The sequence below is a fragment of the Thermobia domestica genome, chromosome 15 (genome assembly GCF_964235325.1).
Source record: "Thermobia domestica chromosome 15, izTheDome1.hap1.1, whole genome shotgun sequence".
NCBI classification, from domain to species: domain Eukaryota; kingdom Metazoa; phylum Arthropoda; class Insecta; order Zygentoma; family Lepismatidae; genus Thermobia; species Thermobia domestica.
This window is the reverse complement of record NC_137468.1, coordinates 74,858,949-74,878,039: the sequence shown is the minus strand read 5'-3', so window position 1 is coordinate 74,878,039 and position 19,091 is coordinate 74,858,949. Positions and strand designations below refer to the sequence as shown.

General features: G+C 35.9%; 1 protein-coding gene across 7 annotated transcripts in view; it reads left to right on the top strand.

Annotated features, from left to right (window-relative positions):
* The window catches only part of Gug (arginine-glutamic acid dipeptide repeats grunge), a 102,880-nt gene that overhangs the window by 8,425 nt on the left and 75,364 nt on the right, over positions 1 to 19,091 (top strand). For all 7 annotated transcript variants that reach the window (XM_081739837.1, XM_081739839.1, XM_081739835.1 and 4 more), the window contains exons 3-5: positions 7,149 to 7,382; positions 16,013 to 16,111; positions 18,888 to 18,968. In XM_081739837.1, the coding sequence (XP_081595963.1) occupies positions 7,239 to 7,382; positions 16,013 to 16,111; positions 18,888 to 18,968 (324 nt within the window). In that variant the 5' untranslated portion in view covers positions 7,149 to 7,238. The remainder of the gene's footprint in view (positions 1 to 7,148; positions 7,383 to 16,012; positions 16,112 to 18,887; positions 18,969 to 19,091) is intronic.

Here is a 19,091-nt window from a genome sequence, read left to right as displayed (position 1 = left end):
AATCTTCTAGATCTTCATGTTTGTCTCCTCTTAAGATATTACTAATAAAATGTAAGATCTAGGGACCGCAATAGTTCATTGGTAGAGTGGTCACTTATGATACGTGACCATATCATCACTGTCTCTTTTACCCTCGGTACATAATCGTGGAAGATTAAACTAAGGCTAAATATTCTTAACATGGTTCATTTCAACAAGCTTCTGTAAGGGCGTAATTTAAGAATAATTTACTGTAATGATCATTGTGTTATGATTGATCACCAGCTAACTTTCAGTGAACATACTATTGTTATTACAGAAAAGAATATGCGAATTTAGAGAAATTCAAAATGTGATAGCGTTAAGTTACTTGCTGCAAGGCCTTGATCCTCATGTACTGGAATACTATTCGCCGATTTGGCTTTTAGCCGGTCTCACACATCTTTCCAAGGTAGACACTCTCAATCTCTTTTTAGCTATTGTTCGTCATAGTGTCTGAGCTACGTAGGTTAAGTAGTGAAATTATCATGAGCTCTGAATATAACATCATACCGTACTCGTCAGACACACACACACCCACAAAAAACTGATACTTTGTTTCTTCATAAAGTAATTAATGAAATATTAAATTGCCACTTTCTACTTCTACATTTAATTGCAGAGCATCCATTTGCATTTCATGTAATACGAGTGTTCTATGTTCCGAAACCTTGATTGTAATATTCCAAAGGTCGCTCATATACAGGCTTCTTATCGAATTCAGCAGACTCCTATCTACCATATGTATCTTTACCCCTGAGGGTATTTTCCGATCCAAATTGTGCAAAGTTAAATTATGTAATTTTTCGTTATTATTTTATGTTTTTGCTTTTGTTTCAGTGTAAAGTGACCAACATTCTGTATGTAGAAGGAACTATACTAATATAGAGGGTGGACCATTCATCGTAACTTATAAACTGATAAAAAAAAATGTACCACACAAATATCAACACGAGGACATTTGACATACTCTGCGATGCCACCAAGCTAACGGTGTTGTCGACCTAGTATAGAGTTATGTTTTTTGAAATGACAATGTCAGGTTATTTTACATTTCAAATCTTTATGTCAAAGGAAAACTGATAATATTGCGTTTATTGCGCAGTGTTGCAAATTTAGGACAATACTGTATCACAAATATCCAAATTTTGAAAGCCTCTGCAACAGTAATTAACAAGTGCATAAGCTGAACGTCCGTGGGAAAGTTGGAATTTTCAAACCACTGACTACTAGCAACAACACTTAGCGCGAAGAAAAATGTGCCGAGAACGTGTGGAGTTGACCGTCGATGATTGGAAACGCGTAATATGGTTGGATGAGTCCTCTTTCACCTTATTTCCAAGAAGTCGCATTTATAAATGGCGGACGCCCAAGAACCTTATGCTCTAAATTGCGTCATCTCTACTGTGAGACATGGTGACGACTCTGTGATACCATGGTATTTAATGAGTCCTCGGATCATTAATACAATGATTATGTAAGCATTTTGGTAATTACATGCATTCTATGATTCAGATGTTCCCGGCAGGTGACTCAATTTTCCAAGTAACATTCAGCTAGTTCATACTGTTAGAGCTGTTGGGGTGCTTTTTAATGAGCATCGGGATTAACTACAATCCACAGGATTGAACATTAGTAAACCTGCAATCTGCTCTGGAACCCATAGTCCAGACCAGATATTCTCTTCCATTCTTGCTGACGAGATAGCCCAGTCATTTTAGGTTTGAACGTTGAGAAAAATCGTCTAAGGCTGAAAATTGGCAGATTTGTTTTATTGAATATCCTGAACAACATATCAAAAGTCCCCTAATCTGCCTTGCCGCTTCCTGGAATTCCTGACGGTTAAAGTCGGGAGTGCTGGAAAAGCAGAAGTTATCACTGGAATGGCTGTTACATATAAACGGCTAAACCCACAAATCTAAATTAGGTCTCAAATAAAAGATAAATAATAGGGCTTTAGTTCAAGTTGTATATTGTTTTAATTACATACCATCCAGAGCCGCACGGATCGATTGAACCCCTCAAAAGTCGAGAAACGAACTCTCTTTTTCTTTGCTTGGTTACGGACGTTTTGCTATCGCTGATATCGTACAACTATACGAATAAAAAGGTTTCAGTAAACTTTCATCTTTCCATCGGTATCTTTCTAGTGCATGTATGACTAATAGTTACGGAACTACGTGCGTTTAAGTGACGCGCGCTGCACTATTGCTCGTCATTCATGCGTCCATTGTGTGAGCACCTGTAGGCCAGATACTTTACGTAAGAATATTATAAATAATTGTGTGAAACAGAAAATTGATACATTTGCTCTACTTTGTCGTCTTGAACAACATGTTGAAAGTCCTCTAATCTCCCGTGGTCGCTTCATGGAATTCCAGGCAGCTGAACTACTGGAACACTGGAAAAACGCAATGAATCGCTCTTTAAATCCAAACGAATAGGCCTACGGAATTCAAACCGATCTCGAATGAAAGATAAAAGAATTTGCTTTATTGTGAGGTTTTCATTTGACATCAGGAGCTGTCGCACAAAGACATAAAACTTATAAGAGTAACTGAAATAACCCTTTTAGTCGTCCTTTTAAACTCTGGAAGCCTTAATATCGCAGGTATTGCACAAACTCGATAAAAATCCAATGACGTACCATTCCGATGTCATATATATTTTGTATGTACGATCAGTAGTAAGTGCATATAAACATTTAATCAAAACACGTCACGCTGTCACGTAATTCGCGTGACCACTGATCTCCCGATTTTATCTGACGGTAGGTTACGTTATCTTCTCCGCCACTTCCTCGTTTCTATATGTTATTGCTAAAGGGTATATTTACATTCATCATTAGGTAGTTTTTTTGTTATTAAGTATTGGGTGCTTTATTGTAATACAATGGGTGCTTACGGAGCACGATTTAAATTAAATATGATCTTTTTAAAGATAAGTATTTTCTTACCTTGCCTCCTTCATCTTCATAGCCCACTACTTTATTTGAACACAACTCATAACATCGTCCACACATTTTGGAGCATGGAAGTCCAGCCGTTCTGCATTTGCAGTTCCTTCTTACGGTGCAACCTCCCTTGCAGTTTCAGGATGTAATGTGTAGTAACTCCTCGGGTGGATGCGGTAATATGGTGAGCTGAGAAATATATTTGACATTTAGTATTCTCCATCCTCATTGTGAAGCGTCCAAGTTATTTCCTAGCCACTGTTGTATTTGGTGGTACATTCGGAGGAAATATTAGCGTGCTTCTTGGCAGAGCTGCTAAATTAATTGAGGTAGTTATTGCGGTCTTGGCCACAAGTGTAGTGTACTGGTAATCCCTCAGTTGATCTAATGATTTAAAATCACGGCCGTTATAAAGTTCAATAAGGAACTTCTCTGACGCTTCTGATACTCTGTCACAATCTGCATCAGTCGTATTAAATATATATCCACTGTTTCCTGTAGTTGAGGATTGTTTTCGAGTATACTCCAAGCCATTTTTCCGCCTTTCATTTAAGTAGTAGAACTAGTTTTTAAATTTCCAAAATTCTTCCCAACCATTCTCTACACAGGCTTTTCTCAAAGTTACCACGGAATCGCAGTTAACTAAAGCATCACTTCCACTCATGGCGTGCACAAAACGTATATGTTTTTTTCATACCGCCAATCTTGTTTTGGATATCTGAAATATTGTATAATCGGGCCGCATGTGACCCAACGCTGGGTATGAGGAGATTGATGGTTGTTTCATTAGGGATCTCGTAGCCACAAGCATTACCAGAATGTCACTGTCTGAAGCTACAGTCACTTTGCGACTACATTCGACTTTTTTCCGAAGCAGTAGCAATTATCAAGGTATCAGCATCTCTTTTGGCTTCCTTCACGTGGATTCCTTCCTTCTCAAGGCGAATTTTCGATTGTTTTATTAGTTGTATTTTGTTTGAGCTGTTTGACAGAAAATCCCCCTGACTACATGTAACCATTTTTTCACCTTCAACTAAAATATTTGAACAGTTACGTTTTGCCCTTTGGATTTGTTCTTGCTCTTTTGTGGTAGCATCACCATAAACATCGAAAACTATAATTGATGATTTGGTGTAGTGAGTTTTCACTTAATTCACATAGGATTCAAAAACTTGTTCGTACGTAGCTGAACTTGTTCAAACACCTTTTCGAGGCAGCGTACCTCCACCCACTGTAATTTCATATTCATGGGACAACATTTCTTTGATATCATCATCACTGGGAGTGCTATACTGTAAGAGATCACAGATTGAAGACTTGTTTGTTTTTCTTCATTCCGTGTTTCTGAATAACGGGCTAACTCTTGTTTAGATCTTTTGTTTTCATTACACATGCTATCCACATAAACAATTGAATCGTATCTGCCGGGGCCACATTTTAATGCACTTAATACAATATATATGCACCATCAATACAATACGTACGAAATAGGTTTTACTCAGTCAGATCTCTTCAATTTTAAATTTCCAAAATCCTTCCCAACCATTCTCTCTACACAGGCTTTTCCCAAATTGTCCGCGGAATCGCAGTTAACTAAAGCATCAGAAACAACTCCAGTCGCGGTAGAGAAAATAAAATTTTTAATATCAACGTCAAATGGACTATGGTCATTGAGCCATAGAACAAACTTCTCAAGATCCTTGTAGTCGCGTCGTTGCCGGGATTCTCGGAGATAGACATGTTGTTTGGACGACGATGAGATGCCGCTGAAGTTTTCGAAGGCTTCATACATCTGCGAAGTTCCAGGTAGGGAAAGCACCCACTGGGCCAGGATATTATTAGTTATACCTCGGTCTCTCGTAAGTCCTCCAGAGGTTTTAATTACTCGCATTAATTTGTTCCACAACCATATAACTTCATACTCCATTCCAGAATTTGTCACTTCATCTTATCGGGAAGTAAACTTGATTTTGAACACCAAGTTTTGCATCTCCTGAACGTACAAATGCTCACATTTAGCATAATTTAAGTGACCTGCAGAATATAGATGAGGCAACATACTTTTTACGCTATGAAGGTGCAGTTCCCAATCTTCAGTTTTTTCAGCTCTAATAAAGAGGCGAATCAAATTCGCCTGCCAAATTCAAATTGGTACTGTATCCAAAGTGCTGAAATAGGGCTGTCAGATGATAGGTCGTTGCATGCATTTTCCAAGATAGATGAAAGAGTTTATAGTTCTGCAACTAGTGGTCTTATATAAACAATATGGATGTCATTGGAAAGCTAAAGTTTGCTTCAAAAGATTTATATCGAGTTTTTGCAATACCTACGATATTAAAGAGTACGATATAAGGCTTCCAGAATTTAAAAAGGACAAACAAAAGGGTTATTTTAGTTGCTTTTATAAATTTTATTTCTTTGCGCGATAGTATCTGATGTCAAATGAAAACCTCACAATAAAGCCCTATTTTTTATCTTTCATTCGAGACCTGTTTGAACTCCGAGGCCTATTCGTTTGGATTTAAAAGCGGTTCCAGCGATTCATTGCGTTTCTCCAGTATTCCAGTAGTTCAGCTGCCTGAAATTCCATGAAGCGACCACGGGAGATTAGGAGACTTTTGATATGTTGTTCAGGACATCAAGTAGAGCAAATGTATCAATATTTAGCTCCACACAATCATTTGTAATATTCTTAAAGGTAAAGTATTTAGCCTACAGGTGCTTACATAATGGTCGCGTGAATGGCGGGCAATAGTGCAGAGGATATTAACGCATGTAGCTCCGTAACTATTAGTCATACATGCACTACAAAGATACCGGTGGAACGATAAAATTTTGCTGAAACCTTTTAATTCGTGTAGTTGTACGATATCAGCGATAGCAAAACGTCCATAACCAAGCAAAGAAAAAGAGAGTTCGTTTCATTTCGACTTTTGAGGGGTTCAATCGTTTCGTGCGGCCCTGGATGGTATGTAGTTAAAACAATATACAGCTTGAACTAAAGCCCTATTATTTATCTTTCATTTGAGACCTAATTTAGATTTGTGGGTTTAGCCGTTTATATGTGACAGCCATTCCAGTGATAACTTCTGATTTTTCAGCACTCCAGACTTTAACCGCCTGGAATTCCAGGAAGCGGCAACGACAGATTAGGGGACTTTTGATATGTTCATCACATCCAATAGAGCAAGTGTGCCAATTTTCAGCTTTAGACTATTTTTCGCACAGTTTGACCCAAATTTTGTCTAAAATGATTGGGCTAAGACTGAATGCTGCGTGAGAAATGGTACGCATTTCTCTTTAAACAATTCATGATAGCATTCCTCGTATACCTCCATTTCATGACGAATCAAAGCTGCTGTCCAAGCTAACGCCGGCCCACCCCTTATTAATCAAGGCAATTATATTTTCTTCAAGTGTTTCACTATTTTGATGACCATCTGTGTAAGTTATGCTTTGTTTAACTCCAGTAGTGTCTTCTTTCACAGTAGCTTATTTTTCCAGCTCTCCAGTCGAAGCGTACCTAACATGTGAAGCATTTAACTTATACGCAGCCAGAACATCTAACTCGAATATCGCGTTCATATAAATTTTTAAATCTTCATACTTTTACTTTCTTTTTTTATGGTTACTTTCGAATAGCCCAGACACGTGAAATAAGAAGCAGGATACGCAGAAAAGAACAAAAGTTCAGAAAATGTGTAATTTCCGCACATTCCGTGACCATCACCTCAGGGAGGAAGGCAAATGAAAAGTGGTGTCCAAGTATGGTTCTCATTTTGTTCTGGTTTTCAGTCCGTTGTAAATTTGTCATCTCAGCAACAGAGAATAGGTAGTTACTAACGCGAGCCGCGGAGGGGGCACATCCTCTGATCACAAAGAAGTTAGTGTAGGGCTTTAAAAGTAACATGCTTGTTACATGTTCTTGTATTTATACATTAATGATACGATTTTCTTCATCTGTTTCCAGTGCTTGTAAATAAATAATAGGGTGCAGAGAATCCTGCCTCAGTCTCCAGTGGGAAGTGTATGTAATTAGGTTTTATTCTAAACACTAAGTCCTTAGATCCGTGTCTTAGATAGAGCTGTCGCTGCTGAAATGTAGTAAACTAAAGAAAATTGTAAAAGAAATCATTAGATGTTAATAACCTTCTTTTTAATTTTCTTGATATTTCAGGCACGTTTGCCGGATTATCAACCCACTGTTCCTGTAGAACTTGATGCAGAATGTTGCAAGGAGCGAGAGGATTTGCGCTGGGTGCCAGGAATGGCCCTGGATGGGGATCTCCTTATGTACTTACGAGCTGCTCGTTCAATGGCTGCATTTGCAGGCATGTGTGATGGGGGCTCACCTGATGATGGTTGTATTGCTGCATCAAGAGATGATACGACAATAAATGCTTTGGATGTTGTAAGTATAAAAATCCCTGTTTGCCTTCTGTTAAAATGGAATACATTATTGAAGAGTAATTAACTGATGTGCACTTTTACAAACCTAGTCTTGTTTTCGTGATAGTTTCTGAGCTCGGAGGAAGAAATAAGACAGATGCATCTGTATCAAAGTTCATTTATATTTCGGGTTACCATACATTGACCTGAACATGTGAGCATCTGCATATGGGGGTATAACTTACTTACATGTGCTAAAAGTATCCCAGAGACGAAAAATAAATCCATCAGTTGGAATTCACATCCGCTTACGATATTAAATCATTATAAGGTGATATATAGAATCAGCAGTTCTTTGCATGAATGTTGTGCATCATCATTTCTTATTTTTGTCGTTTGTTTTGCGCGGCTAGTTCTTAATTTGGATGGCACTTACCGCTGTATCAAGATTTACTTTATCTAAGTATTATACATGGCTGTACAATGTTCAATTCCTGTCCACAATTTTGGGTTTAAGTTTACGCAGTGATTTGCTCGAAGAATCCTACTGTCAGCCTTTGTCAACTCTGATAACATCGTATGCTTACGAGAGAGCAGTAGTAACACAATAAAAACTGAGCGATTCTGTTCAGATATATTCAGATGCTTGAACAGCAGTTCACACAGGCGAAGTTTATATGTAATTTTATTGTGTTTTTTAGATTGATTGAGAATCAAATGACAATATGAAATTTGGAATCATGGAATCATTCCGCGTGTATTATATTTAAAGATACTATGAGAAGAAAATGATCGTCTCGAAGCATTTTTTATTGTAGAAGAATTTGAATGTTCCGTTTATAATGTCTTACGTGTGTAATTGACTGATTACTCAATAATAATTATCATTTCAATGACAGTGACCCATTTGCTGTATGATATTACTTAATGACGCAATAGGATACATATTAATAATTAAAAATTAAAATTGCGCTCTGTAAATAATAAGCGGCAATGGTTAATTGTGATTTTCCTCAGACGTGCTCCTTAAGAAGTTACACTGCTTACAATACTACATCTAACCGTGATCAGTCCAAATAATTAATAATTTTTAATTGTTAGTATACATCCTGTTACATCATCAAATAATTTTATGAATTGGTTGCACACAAAAGCAACTGTACAAAAATTTTAAAAAATTAAAGGTAGAGCTCATTAATCTTGACACTCAGTTCCTTAATACGTGAGCGGAAAAAGTCTAGTCAATGCATTGAAGAATGATGTTTAGTTGATATTCACAAATAAAACACCTCCCACTCGGTGTTGACAAAGGTAAAATTAACCCGATATGGAGCAGCCTCTTAACTGCATAGTGCCGCCATTTGGAAAGACATAATAGTAACCGTAAACTGTGGCTAGCTAAACAGTGATCAGTGGCGGTTCATTTGCCTTAATTTTCTGTGACGCGAAATTGTGTAGTTACTTCGAATTGCGTTTTATCCCCTCACCTTTTCTACTTTTTAAATCTTTTTCAGACTTATATAACCTTATAATGAGGACATGATTCTCGAAAGAGTTCCTTAGTTTTTCACAACCATTGCAGCGAGTGTAAAACATTTACTTCTATTTTACTGATTTGAGTTTCAGACAAAACTCTGTGGCAAATTTCTGGAGCTTCATTGTTTCATCCCATTATCCTAGCTGCGAGCTTTACAGCACACTTCATATCGTTTCACAAGGTACTACGTCATAGTTCCAAAGTATAAAGTTGACACCTAAGAGTTAATGGGAGGTGATGGTGAATTTTGTTAGTTCATAATATACCTAGCTAGAGACGTGATTTTATTGATTTTAAACCTATGAAAAATATAACAATTTCGCTGAAATAGACCTGAACCTCTATAGACCTTTCTCTTACGAAGACTTGGATTAGCATAAACATGGTATTTCTACGTGGAAATCGATAAACCCTTTGCAAATATATTGAATTATTTTTTTTAACAAACATATACTCGCAGAAACTATCGCCAATATGTAATAAATACAGAACTTAGATTATCTTCTTTCAGGTAATCAAGAATTTTACGCGCGCGCTTTAATTCTGAAGAAGTGTGTATTAAATCCCACTTTATGCCATTAGGCTACACGTAATGAAACGGAATTACATAGGTAGTTATTACTTTTCAAATATTAGAGTGATAGTTGTTTCCGAAAAAAATAAGTAAGTATTAAATGTTTTCATTAATATGGTTTTGTTCTTATTTTCGTGATTTTGAACTTTACTCTGTAAATTTACTTTACTCCATTACCTTTAACTTTACTTTACTCCAGTTACCTTCTGCAGTCTTTATGTAGATTTCAGTGAGGTTGAGAGTGAATAAAAATTATTCTACTTAACAATACTGGAGTTTATGTAAACTAAAATCCAATAATTTCTCAACTTGATTATAGCTATATTTACACATGAACTTGCATAGTCTTAATCACATTATTGACTGTAACCACGAACTTAAGAGAACATGACTCATGCTGCTGCACCTTTCGATTTTTCCAGTGTTGGTAAGTCTTGTAATTGAACAATCAGGATACAATTCTAATGAAACGTAGAGAACACATTGTACATAATACAAAATGGTACTGGCCTTTTTATATTCCTTGCGGGCTAATTTTGTTTATATATTTCGAGTATTTTTGTCGAATACTCTTTCTAAAAAGTCAAAGACAGCTTAAATCATTCTAGATGAAAAATTCGATACATGCTTGTGATGTAATAACAACTTTGGAATTATGAATTTAATAAATTTGGTAAATCGATATAGTGTTACGTATTTTAAACTCCCAATTGTAATTGGGGCATCCACTCCACAATGTTGATGCATCAAACCTGTGACGAACTTATTACCAAGGATGATTTGAGCTGTTTCCCGTTCCTGAGAAAGAGGTTTGAGGAAAATACTCGAAATATAGAAACATCATCAGCTTGGGAACAAATATAAGAAGGTCAGTACCATTTTATGTTATGACAGTTGTAGAATTTGTAACTGAAATTGAGAACTTTTTTTTGAAAATTAAAATTGTTTATAGTAATATCCTAACAAGTTGATTTATGTAAGATGAATATGTACCTTATATTGTACTTTATATTGATTGATGTAAGAAAATGAATGTTTGGACAGTAACTGTAGTTTCTTATTAAGCTTTAATACGTTCAAAGCTGAACAAAGATAAGCACACAGTTGTACTTACAAGTACACTCACCTCTGGAAGCACCAGTATGAAGACTTAGAGCTCCCTCGTGGCTACGCGCCTTTAGCGTAGGAGGCCCAGGTTCGATTACCGGCATGAGTTCGTATTCGGATCCCACGTTAAACTAGAGGTCCACCTCTTATATGACCTTGCTGCTGAAAGGGAAGCTAAATTGAAAATGAAATGAAATCAGACAAGTATAAAGGTAAATTTATGGTAATGGCTCAGAAACCACAATTTCTTTTCTCAGGGCTAGAAAATATCATTGTGTTTGGAAATTTCTTCAAGGCATCTTGTTCACAGTGTTCCGGCTTCTTTACTAAAAGATTGTTTTAGAGACATAGTATAAAAAGCAATTCATAATTAGCATGTGGACATGCAATTGCTTTTCACTGTAAATTTTATTCTCAAATAAATCGGTCCCTAAAAAATCTCCAGAAGTTTTGTAATTTCCAAGACGGAGACCTTGTTAATTTTTAGTTTACTTTGTATTCAGGGTAACTAAGTAATGCGAATGGAAAGTGGGTAACAGGTAATAGCAGCTTCATTAACAGCCACAATCAGTTATGATTTGAGAAGCTGACATGTGTCTAGTCTTGCTCAACGTGGATTATCAGTATTTTTGCAGTGCTACTTTCACCCTCTGTGTATTAAGAGTCTTCTGAATTCATCAGTGGCTACAAGATAGAAATTGCACTCGTAAAATTAAAATTAAAAATGGCTTAAAAGAAACGAATGTTGGTTTAGGTCAAATAATAGAAGCATGTCAGTCATTCACAATGGTGACTACAAAACAAATTATTACTAAAACCAGAAAGTACGAACTGTATAACTTTAAACTATAACCCATTACTGGAAATAATTGAACGGGAAACCACAGTAAACATTGCTTAATGTATGAAAAATTATAAAGTGTTTACATATAGTTGCATCTTCATATCTTATGTTACATAAATTATCTACAGTACTTGAAAATGAAGTTCCATTAGGATTCGACTCTTTCAGGAGAAGCTATTCGGTTTATTTATTGGCAAAGAAGTTAACCGAATATATTACTAATAGTATTGAAAAATTCAAATGTACTGAAAAATTCAATAGTTATTCAGTTAAAACGAAAAATGTATTGTTTGGTCAATACACAAAAAATAAACTCTATAGATATGCACTCTATAGTCTATATGCACAAGTTTCATACCTTTAAATTTAGCGATTATTTGCACATGAAATTAACTAAAAATTGTCAATTTCTCCGCCGTGGAAATTTATAGAGAAATAATGATAAAAATTGAGACTGGTGTAGAGATTCATTCAGGACAAGGATGATTGTCTATAGATAACCTCATGTCTACTTCGTTGGTAAATAGTAGTGAATTATTTTGTGACTAAAGTTCTCGAAAGTGGAGAACAAAAATACATAATAAATTCCCTACTATTACCAGATGGTTCCCTAATTATTTACAGAAGGATACAGCTATGATTTCTTTATACAGAATAGTAGTACTTGTAATGGCTTGACACTAGTAACCTCACACTTATAAGATATAGGCTTCCTACAATGTACAGAAATATTCCGCCAGTGAAAATTAATATCATAGACAGTCCTCTATCGTATGCACTCACTCATTTCAACCGTAATATTACCATTTTTTGATTATGTATTGTAAATCTGCGCTGTTTACTGAAGAATTAAAATCAAAAGTTGCGATTTTCTCGAACAGTTCTAAGTGTTTTGTTTATATTTCATTAGCAACTGGGGAAAAATCCGGAAAAGGTACTGCTATTTTTCTGGGAAAAATTCAAAAGGGATACCTTACTACTGGGGTGAGTTTTCTCGGACGATTTTCTTTGTGTTTTATAGATAAAAGATTTATTATTGTTAATAACTACAATATATGCCATAAGTTTGTTCATGAAAATGGTCCACAAGGGGTAGTTGACTTCTGGGGTCTTAAGGTTTCCTCGGAAAAAGCTTTCCGTAAACGCCGTGTAATTTTAGTTGTATTTCATTAATGATTATTTCAGTAATAACTCCAGCATAACTTGATTATTGAAGTAAGAAAATTTAGTGTGGTGGCCCGTACCTTTTATTTCGTATTCTTTTTCTATTTTATGTATACGAGAATGTTTTGTTGTAATGAAGCAAAATTAGAATAATTTGAATCCAAAAAGCAATGTTAAATGAACAAATGAAGTTGTGCGTACCTTAAAATAGAATAAAAAAAAAGAAAACCACGCTCGTGAAAGAGTTTGAGATATTAATAATATGCGGCAATCTTCCAGATTAGCGTCGTGAATTAGTTCACCCCGAATTACAGTTGTATGCATAAGTATCACGACGAATTTCTTGCTTTTTGGTGCTTGTTATTATCTCATTGCATAGTGAGACATAGCGTATAAATAAATGTAATCCTCCAGGGGTGTCATTCCTTCGTGTCAACAAAACCCAAAATTTGCCTTTTATGTTGCGATAATCGGCATATTATTTGTAATTGATTTTTACACATTTTGTGTTGCGTTATGATGCACAGTTTTTGCGTAGGCTGCCTAGGAATGAGCTCACAGGCATCAGTTTGTCTCTTTATAGTCACGTACTTTTAACTTCCAATACAAGTTATCAGTAGCTCTATTTCCCCTCTTGTAAAGTCGAAAGTACGTTTTTTTTTCTTTCTTTCTTTCTTTCTTTCTTTCTTAAGTTAACGCCAGTATTTAGTTCCATTTCTCCTCCCAAATAACAGGTCAAAAGACAGCACCGCTTATATACATTCACTTGCTTTAGTTAAGCTTCATGAAATAGCACAAGGTGGCAGATAAATTGAAAGGGTTGACATTACTAAAATGCTGAAGCTGCAGCATAATTTGGGAAACTACTACCTAGGTAGTTACGAATACATTGAGAAACCAAACTTTTTGTTAAAGTTCCGTTTATAACGAAAAGTTCCGTTACTTGTACATTAAGTTGAGATGGAAAACTAGCCCTAAACGTAGTATAAATACTAGAGTAAAGGAAACCATTAGAATTTCAAAAGCAGGAAATACAATCACTTCAAATTTTTCTAGTCACTTTTTTATTAATCACTGCTTGAAGGACACTTAAATAAATAATAAACAGAAAGAAATGTTTGAATCTTTCTACATCTGGCCAAAAGTTCCAGAACTCAAAACGGATAAAAGACGTTTAAATAAAAATTGGGACATTACGATCAGTAATTTATGTAGAGCAAATATTAAACCTTACAATTTTCGATTTCAAAAACTGGCACGATCTAATTCTTGGGCCAGATTATTCAGTTACAAGATCTGCTACAGAAAAATTTGAATGTAGAAGGTGCAAAAATGGTCATATTTTTTCCGTTGATTGATTGGTTGATTTGGAGTTTAGCGCCCCGTTCAGCACCGAGGCTATTTGAGATGTTGACCTACAGGTTAATGTGAAATGCAAACCACATGAACTCCCATTGAGAGTCGAACCCGGATCTCTTGCCTCAATGGTGCGTACGCTAACCATATAGGCACTAGGGACTTCGATATTATCTTAAGTTTGTTTTCATAATTAGTAATGTGTAATATTGTTATATATTTATTTCGTAAATATTTCTACAATCAAGGTAATAGTGATTGGATTTTAGTCTACATTTAAGTATTCCTTGTAATCCGAGTTTTGTAAGTGCAAATTTTTTCTCTTCACCTCACCAAATTCCAGATGAAGATAGGATTGAAATTATTAAGTAAACTACAAAATCAGGAACACACACTTATACACAAATAGATTTATTTGCTTGTGTGTGTAAATTTAACTCCCGCACAGTTTCTTAAATACAGACGTTGATTCATTTATATTGAGCCAAATTTGAATGTACAATTTACCTAGGAAATTTCGTGTTTCCACCACCTATTGTGTGCGATTTGTAGGCCTCTTCTACTGACTGTTGTCCGTCATCGGAATTTCCGTTGCAGGAGACTGCGTTGCAACTGGACTCCGGTTGTTGCATCCCACTCCTCTTTACTGGCTTTCCACAGACCGGGGACGGTGCGGACTCTTATGATGGGACAGGCGCCCTTTGAGGAATCCGAAAGCACAATAGTCCATTAGGCTGACTTCTAGACTTGATAGGAGTGTCAGAGAAGGGAGTTGCCAAAATTCTAGTTTCTTCTTCCATACTGTATTAGAATTCCAGCAATGTTTTCACCGTATAGCTGGATGCCTTGTCTTGGTGTAGTTCAACCTGGTTCACATCTTGTCTCAGTGTTGAGATTTCATGCTGGTACATTTCAGTCAGGACATGAATCTGATAGTACGCAGCATTGATTTTACCCTGTTCGAGACGCAGTTTGCCCTTTGTACGAGAAACCGACCACAATCGTGAAACCTTTTGGGAAACTGTTTGCGCACTGGCGGAAGAACGTACTTTGGCCCTTAGCGTCAACAGGTCTGTATGTAATGGCGTGAACTTTACCACAGTCTGTAAGGTGAATCAAGGGTAACAACAAACTTCCACCAATGATCTAAGAGATGATGTTCATACAGCCTCGTGCAGTTCCTTTTCGCTTAAGCACATGACATGATTTCAGGGCGTGCACACTGCTCTTGCAAACGACCGTAAGACGTAATTCTCCGTGAATGGCACGGTTGATTGTCGCCTGCGATGTGCAGCATTTGCTGACCATCGCACGCCGTGGTGGGGGCTTTTCCAGATGTCGCCATACGCCGAACCACACGCAATAGCGGCGGGGTTCTCTTCACGGGAGCTCGGTTCCTACCTGCGCGCGTCGGTGTAGTGAGCCCAGGACTCTGTGCCACTTATTTCCGTATAATATGATTCACAGTGGCACGACCTACATGAAAATTACGTACTTGAACACATTTCTACGATGCACGGCGGCGTAAACTTAACATCGGACAGAATCACAATGAACCCCTGTCAGAATCTGTTTAGTTTTGACGGCATCAGGCTACACTCCACCACAGTTCTTTACTGCGTGACTAACAAGAAACTGTTGCTTGTATCTTTGCCATGTCAGGCGATGAGTTGCGCATGCGCGGTACAGTTCCACATTGACGTCGGCTCAGTATAAATGAATCAATCTATACAGGGTGGTCAAAAGTAGGTATACAGTCCTACAAAGCATGACAGTCTAGTTTACTAAGATAATTAGTTTATTTGCTTCTGTTTGTTCCAAGCTTAAGGCATGAATGAAGAGAGATTAAGAACAAATATTAAAGAATCTAAGTCACTACCTGAATGGATAACAATAAGAAAATTATATAAAATGTCATGAGCCGGTTAGTATGGGTGTGTATACCTACTTTTGGGCCACCTTGTATATGTCCAAAAGCAATTACTACAGTTATGAAGAATTCGGATTAATAATGTCATGTGTAATGCGTAAAATAAGTAAACATTATTTATATGGATTTTACTTTTGTAGCTTCATGATTCAGGCTACGATCCAGGCAAAGCACTCCAAGCACTCGTAAAGTGTCCAGTGCCGAAAGGAATCGAGAAAAAGTGGTCTGAAGAGGAAACGGTAAGATTGCTTTTTTATTTTTCTTGTAGACAATATAAGTATGCATAAATTGTTACACCAGCATTGATCATCTCAAAGTCTTAAACAAACGTGTCCAAGGCCTCGAATCAGTAACTATTTTATCTATGCAAGATTGAAAGTAATTTTATTTCATCGACATTCCTTTAGATGAGTAATTCCCAACTTCTTGTGACAGGCGACGCACCGCCCACAACATTGCAACACACTTAGGGTAGGTACTGTACTACTGATTAATAATATCGAACTCGAGAGCCTCAAAATTGATTTTAATGTATTATTAAAGGTTTTTTTATGTATACAGCCTATAGACTTTTAAGTCTCTTGCATGGGATAAAATTTATTTTTAAATCCTAAAATTTCGCGACACAGCTGTTGGGAAATTATTATCCATATGTTCTAACTTTTATTCTATTGTAAGTTTTTACTTTTCATATTGCTGAGTATGTCATACTATTAGGAAATTGACAGGTCAGAAGTAGAAATGCCCTTCAGAATAGGTCATAAGGCTCAAGTGTGGGATTGATATTGATACGTTGAATTCGAATAATTAAAAATTATATATAATATAATGCATTGTGTCTGCTATCGACAACTGTTGCAATCTGCTTTATATCGTGTACTTCTTACAAGAAAGTGTTAAGCCTTGGTCGGTTTCGTGATTCTGTAAGCCAACTCCTTTGGAAGCGATATACTGTGAAGGCGAATGATCTACATTGTGATGATGGCCCTTGCCCCCGCCAACTTCACCCGATTCAATACCGGGTGGTTTTGAACTCACATTAATAGAAGGTCCTATCTTCCATAACTCCGTGTTGCATAAGAAGGCAAAACAGAAAGACTTGAAAATCGAAATAACTTCCTAGTCCTACAGCCCATGAAAAACTATGGTCGATCAAGTATGGTGCATTTTTAAATACGATCATGCGTAGTCATCGCATCAGCTTCCAGTGCCTGTATTTCGTCTTTCTACATAGAAGTTCGCTATTCTCAATTGAAATAGCTCCCAATTTGTTTCGCGATACTAGCCCAACACCCAAAATTTATGTCTCCGCCGGGAGTCGATCCTTGTCAATGCTCACTAGTCATTCGTCTATACTAGAGCTCACACTGAGCTTCTGGATTTCATCTAAGCGTGATAATCGTATGATGGCAATGTTTAAGAATATGGCGCCTGAAAATTGCTCTGATAAGCAATTCGATGCTGGATATAGACACTTGGAGATGAAGTGGGGCTTGACGTAATTTCTTCCTGTATGGGAGTGCAACAGTTGAACACGTCTCATCGCAACTTGATATGTGTTTTCTAAGTGTAGATTCGAGTTGTAAAATAAAGCGTATGTGGTAGCACTTAACTATTTCTTTATTTGGATATTCAGTTCTTGAAATAAGTATTATACTGTTAACTCAGTACTGTTCCAGATGACTTCAGGCATTTGCTAAATACCTCACCTCAAAATAAATGCATTATGTTTGTTATTTCCGTGTAAATGAGATCATAGTAAAAAAAAAAAAAAAAAAAAAAAAGCATACTTCCTGTAACTGTTTAGCATATACTATTCACAGCCTCGTGAATTTTTTTCCCGCTTGTTACTATTTTAATGATGTTTTATTTAGTTCTTAGTAACATATTGATTAGACAAAAAATTGGAAATTTGTACTTTTCAAATTTAACTGTTCGTTGGATCTTTATTTTTGCGTATTAAATGCTTCAGTATGACCAAATATGTTGTAAATCATTTTATAGGAGCGTGGCACAGTAAGGTACAATATCTACTCAAAATTTGTTTTCTTTTCAAATCAGATCAAAGAAAAACATACCATAAAAATATTCATTGTTATAGTAATCAGTGTAAATGGCTGGGATTTTCGATTAATCCTATTTCAAAAGCTAAATGAGTATAGAAAAAAATCCTTGTAATTTCATACTTCTTAAAGGAGGCGGAAAAGACAGATTAATTGGCGGGTAGGTGTGTAAAGTGCGGTAAGTCAAAAGTTAATGTTCTAGAGAAGTTACATTTGAAAGTTCAGATGTAAATCGTAAAGTCCGGTTTTGTGTTTCGAACATAAATCCAAAAAACAGTCCTATTAACATGAAGAGCTACAACAGCTAATCATTTTCCCAAAACCGGATTTTCGATTTATGTCCGAACTTTCAAAGGCGATTTCTCTGAAATACTAATGTTTGACTTAACGCATTTTACACAGCCACCCGCCAATTATTATTATTATTGTTATAGGGAAAAAACTTTTCCTACAGAGTTTTATGTAAATAACTTGTGCCTAAATTGAACTCTTCCACTTTTCCATTGCGAGTACTCGCTACCCAACTATGATTACCGACTGTACTGAACAGACTTTAGAAATATTTGTTTTTATTTTATTTTATATTTTTGCATTGATAATGAATATGTGAAAACTGAAATGATTCATAATGAAATATAGCAACTAATTATTTTGAAGATTCGTTATTATTATTATTATTATTATTATTATTATTATTATTATTATTATTATTATTTAATAATAATAATAATAATAATAATAATAATTAGAGCAAAATAAATTACATATTGCACATATTTTGAATTTCGTTATCACCTAACAGCTAATTTTACAGGAATGTGAAACATGTACGATTGTCTCATACCTTTTCCTATTATGTATAAAAAAAAATTCGAAGTAATTTTGGGATATTTCATTTTGTGTATAAGCTGCTAATGTATTGCATATTTTGAAAGTAGCATTTACTTTTCAGAAACGATTCGTGAAAGGTTTGCGTCAATTTGGTAAAAATTTCTTCCGAATAAGAAAGGACCTGCTTCCTCATAAAGACACTGTAAGTTGTTTAAATGTTGCTTTGTATAAAAGTGTTTACAAAACCTGAAAAATGATTTTACTTGTAGAGTTACCTTTGAAGCCTGTCAGTTCTTATGTAATTTGTTTATTCAAATAAATTTAA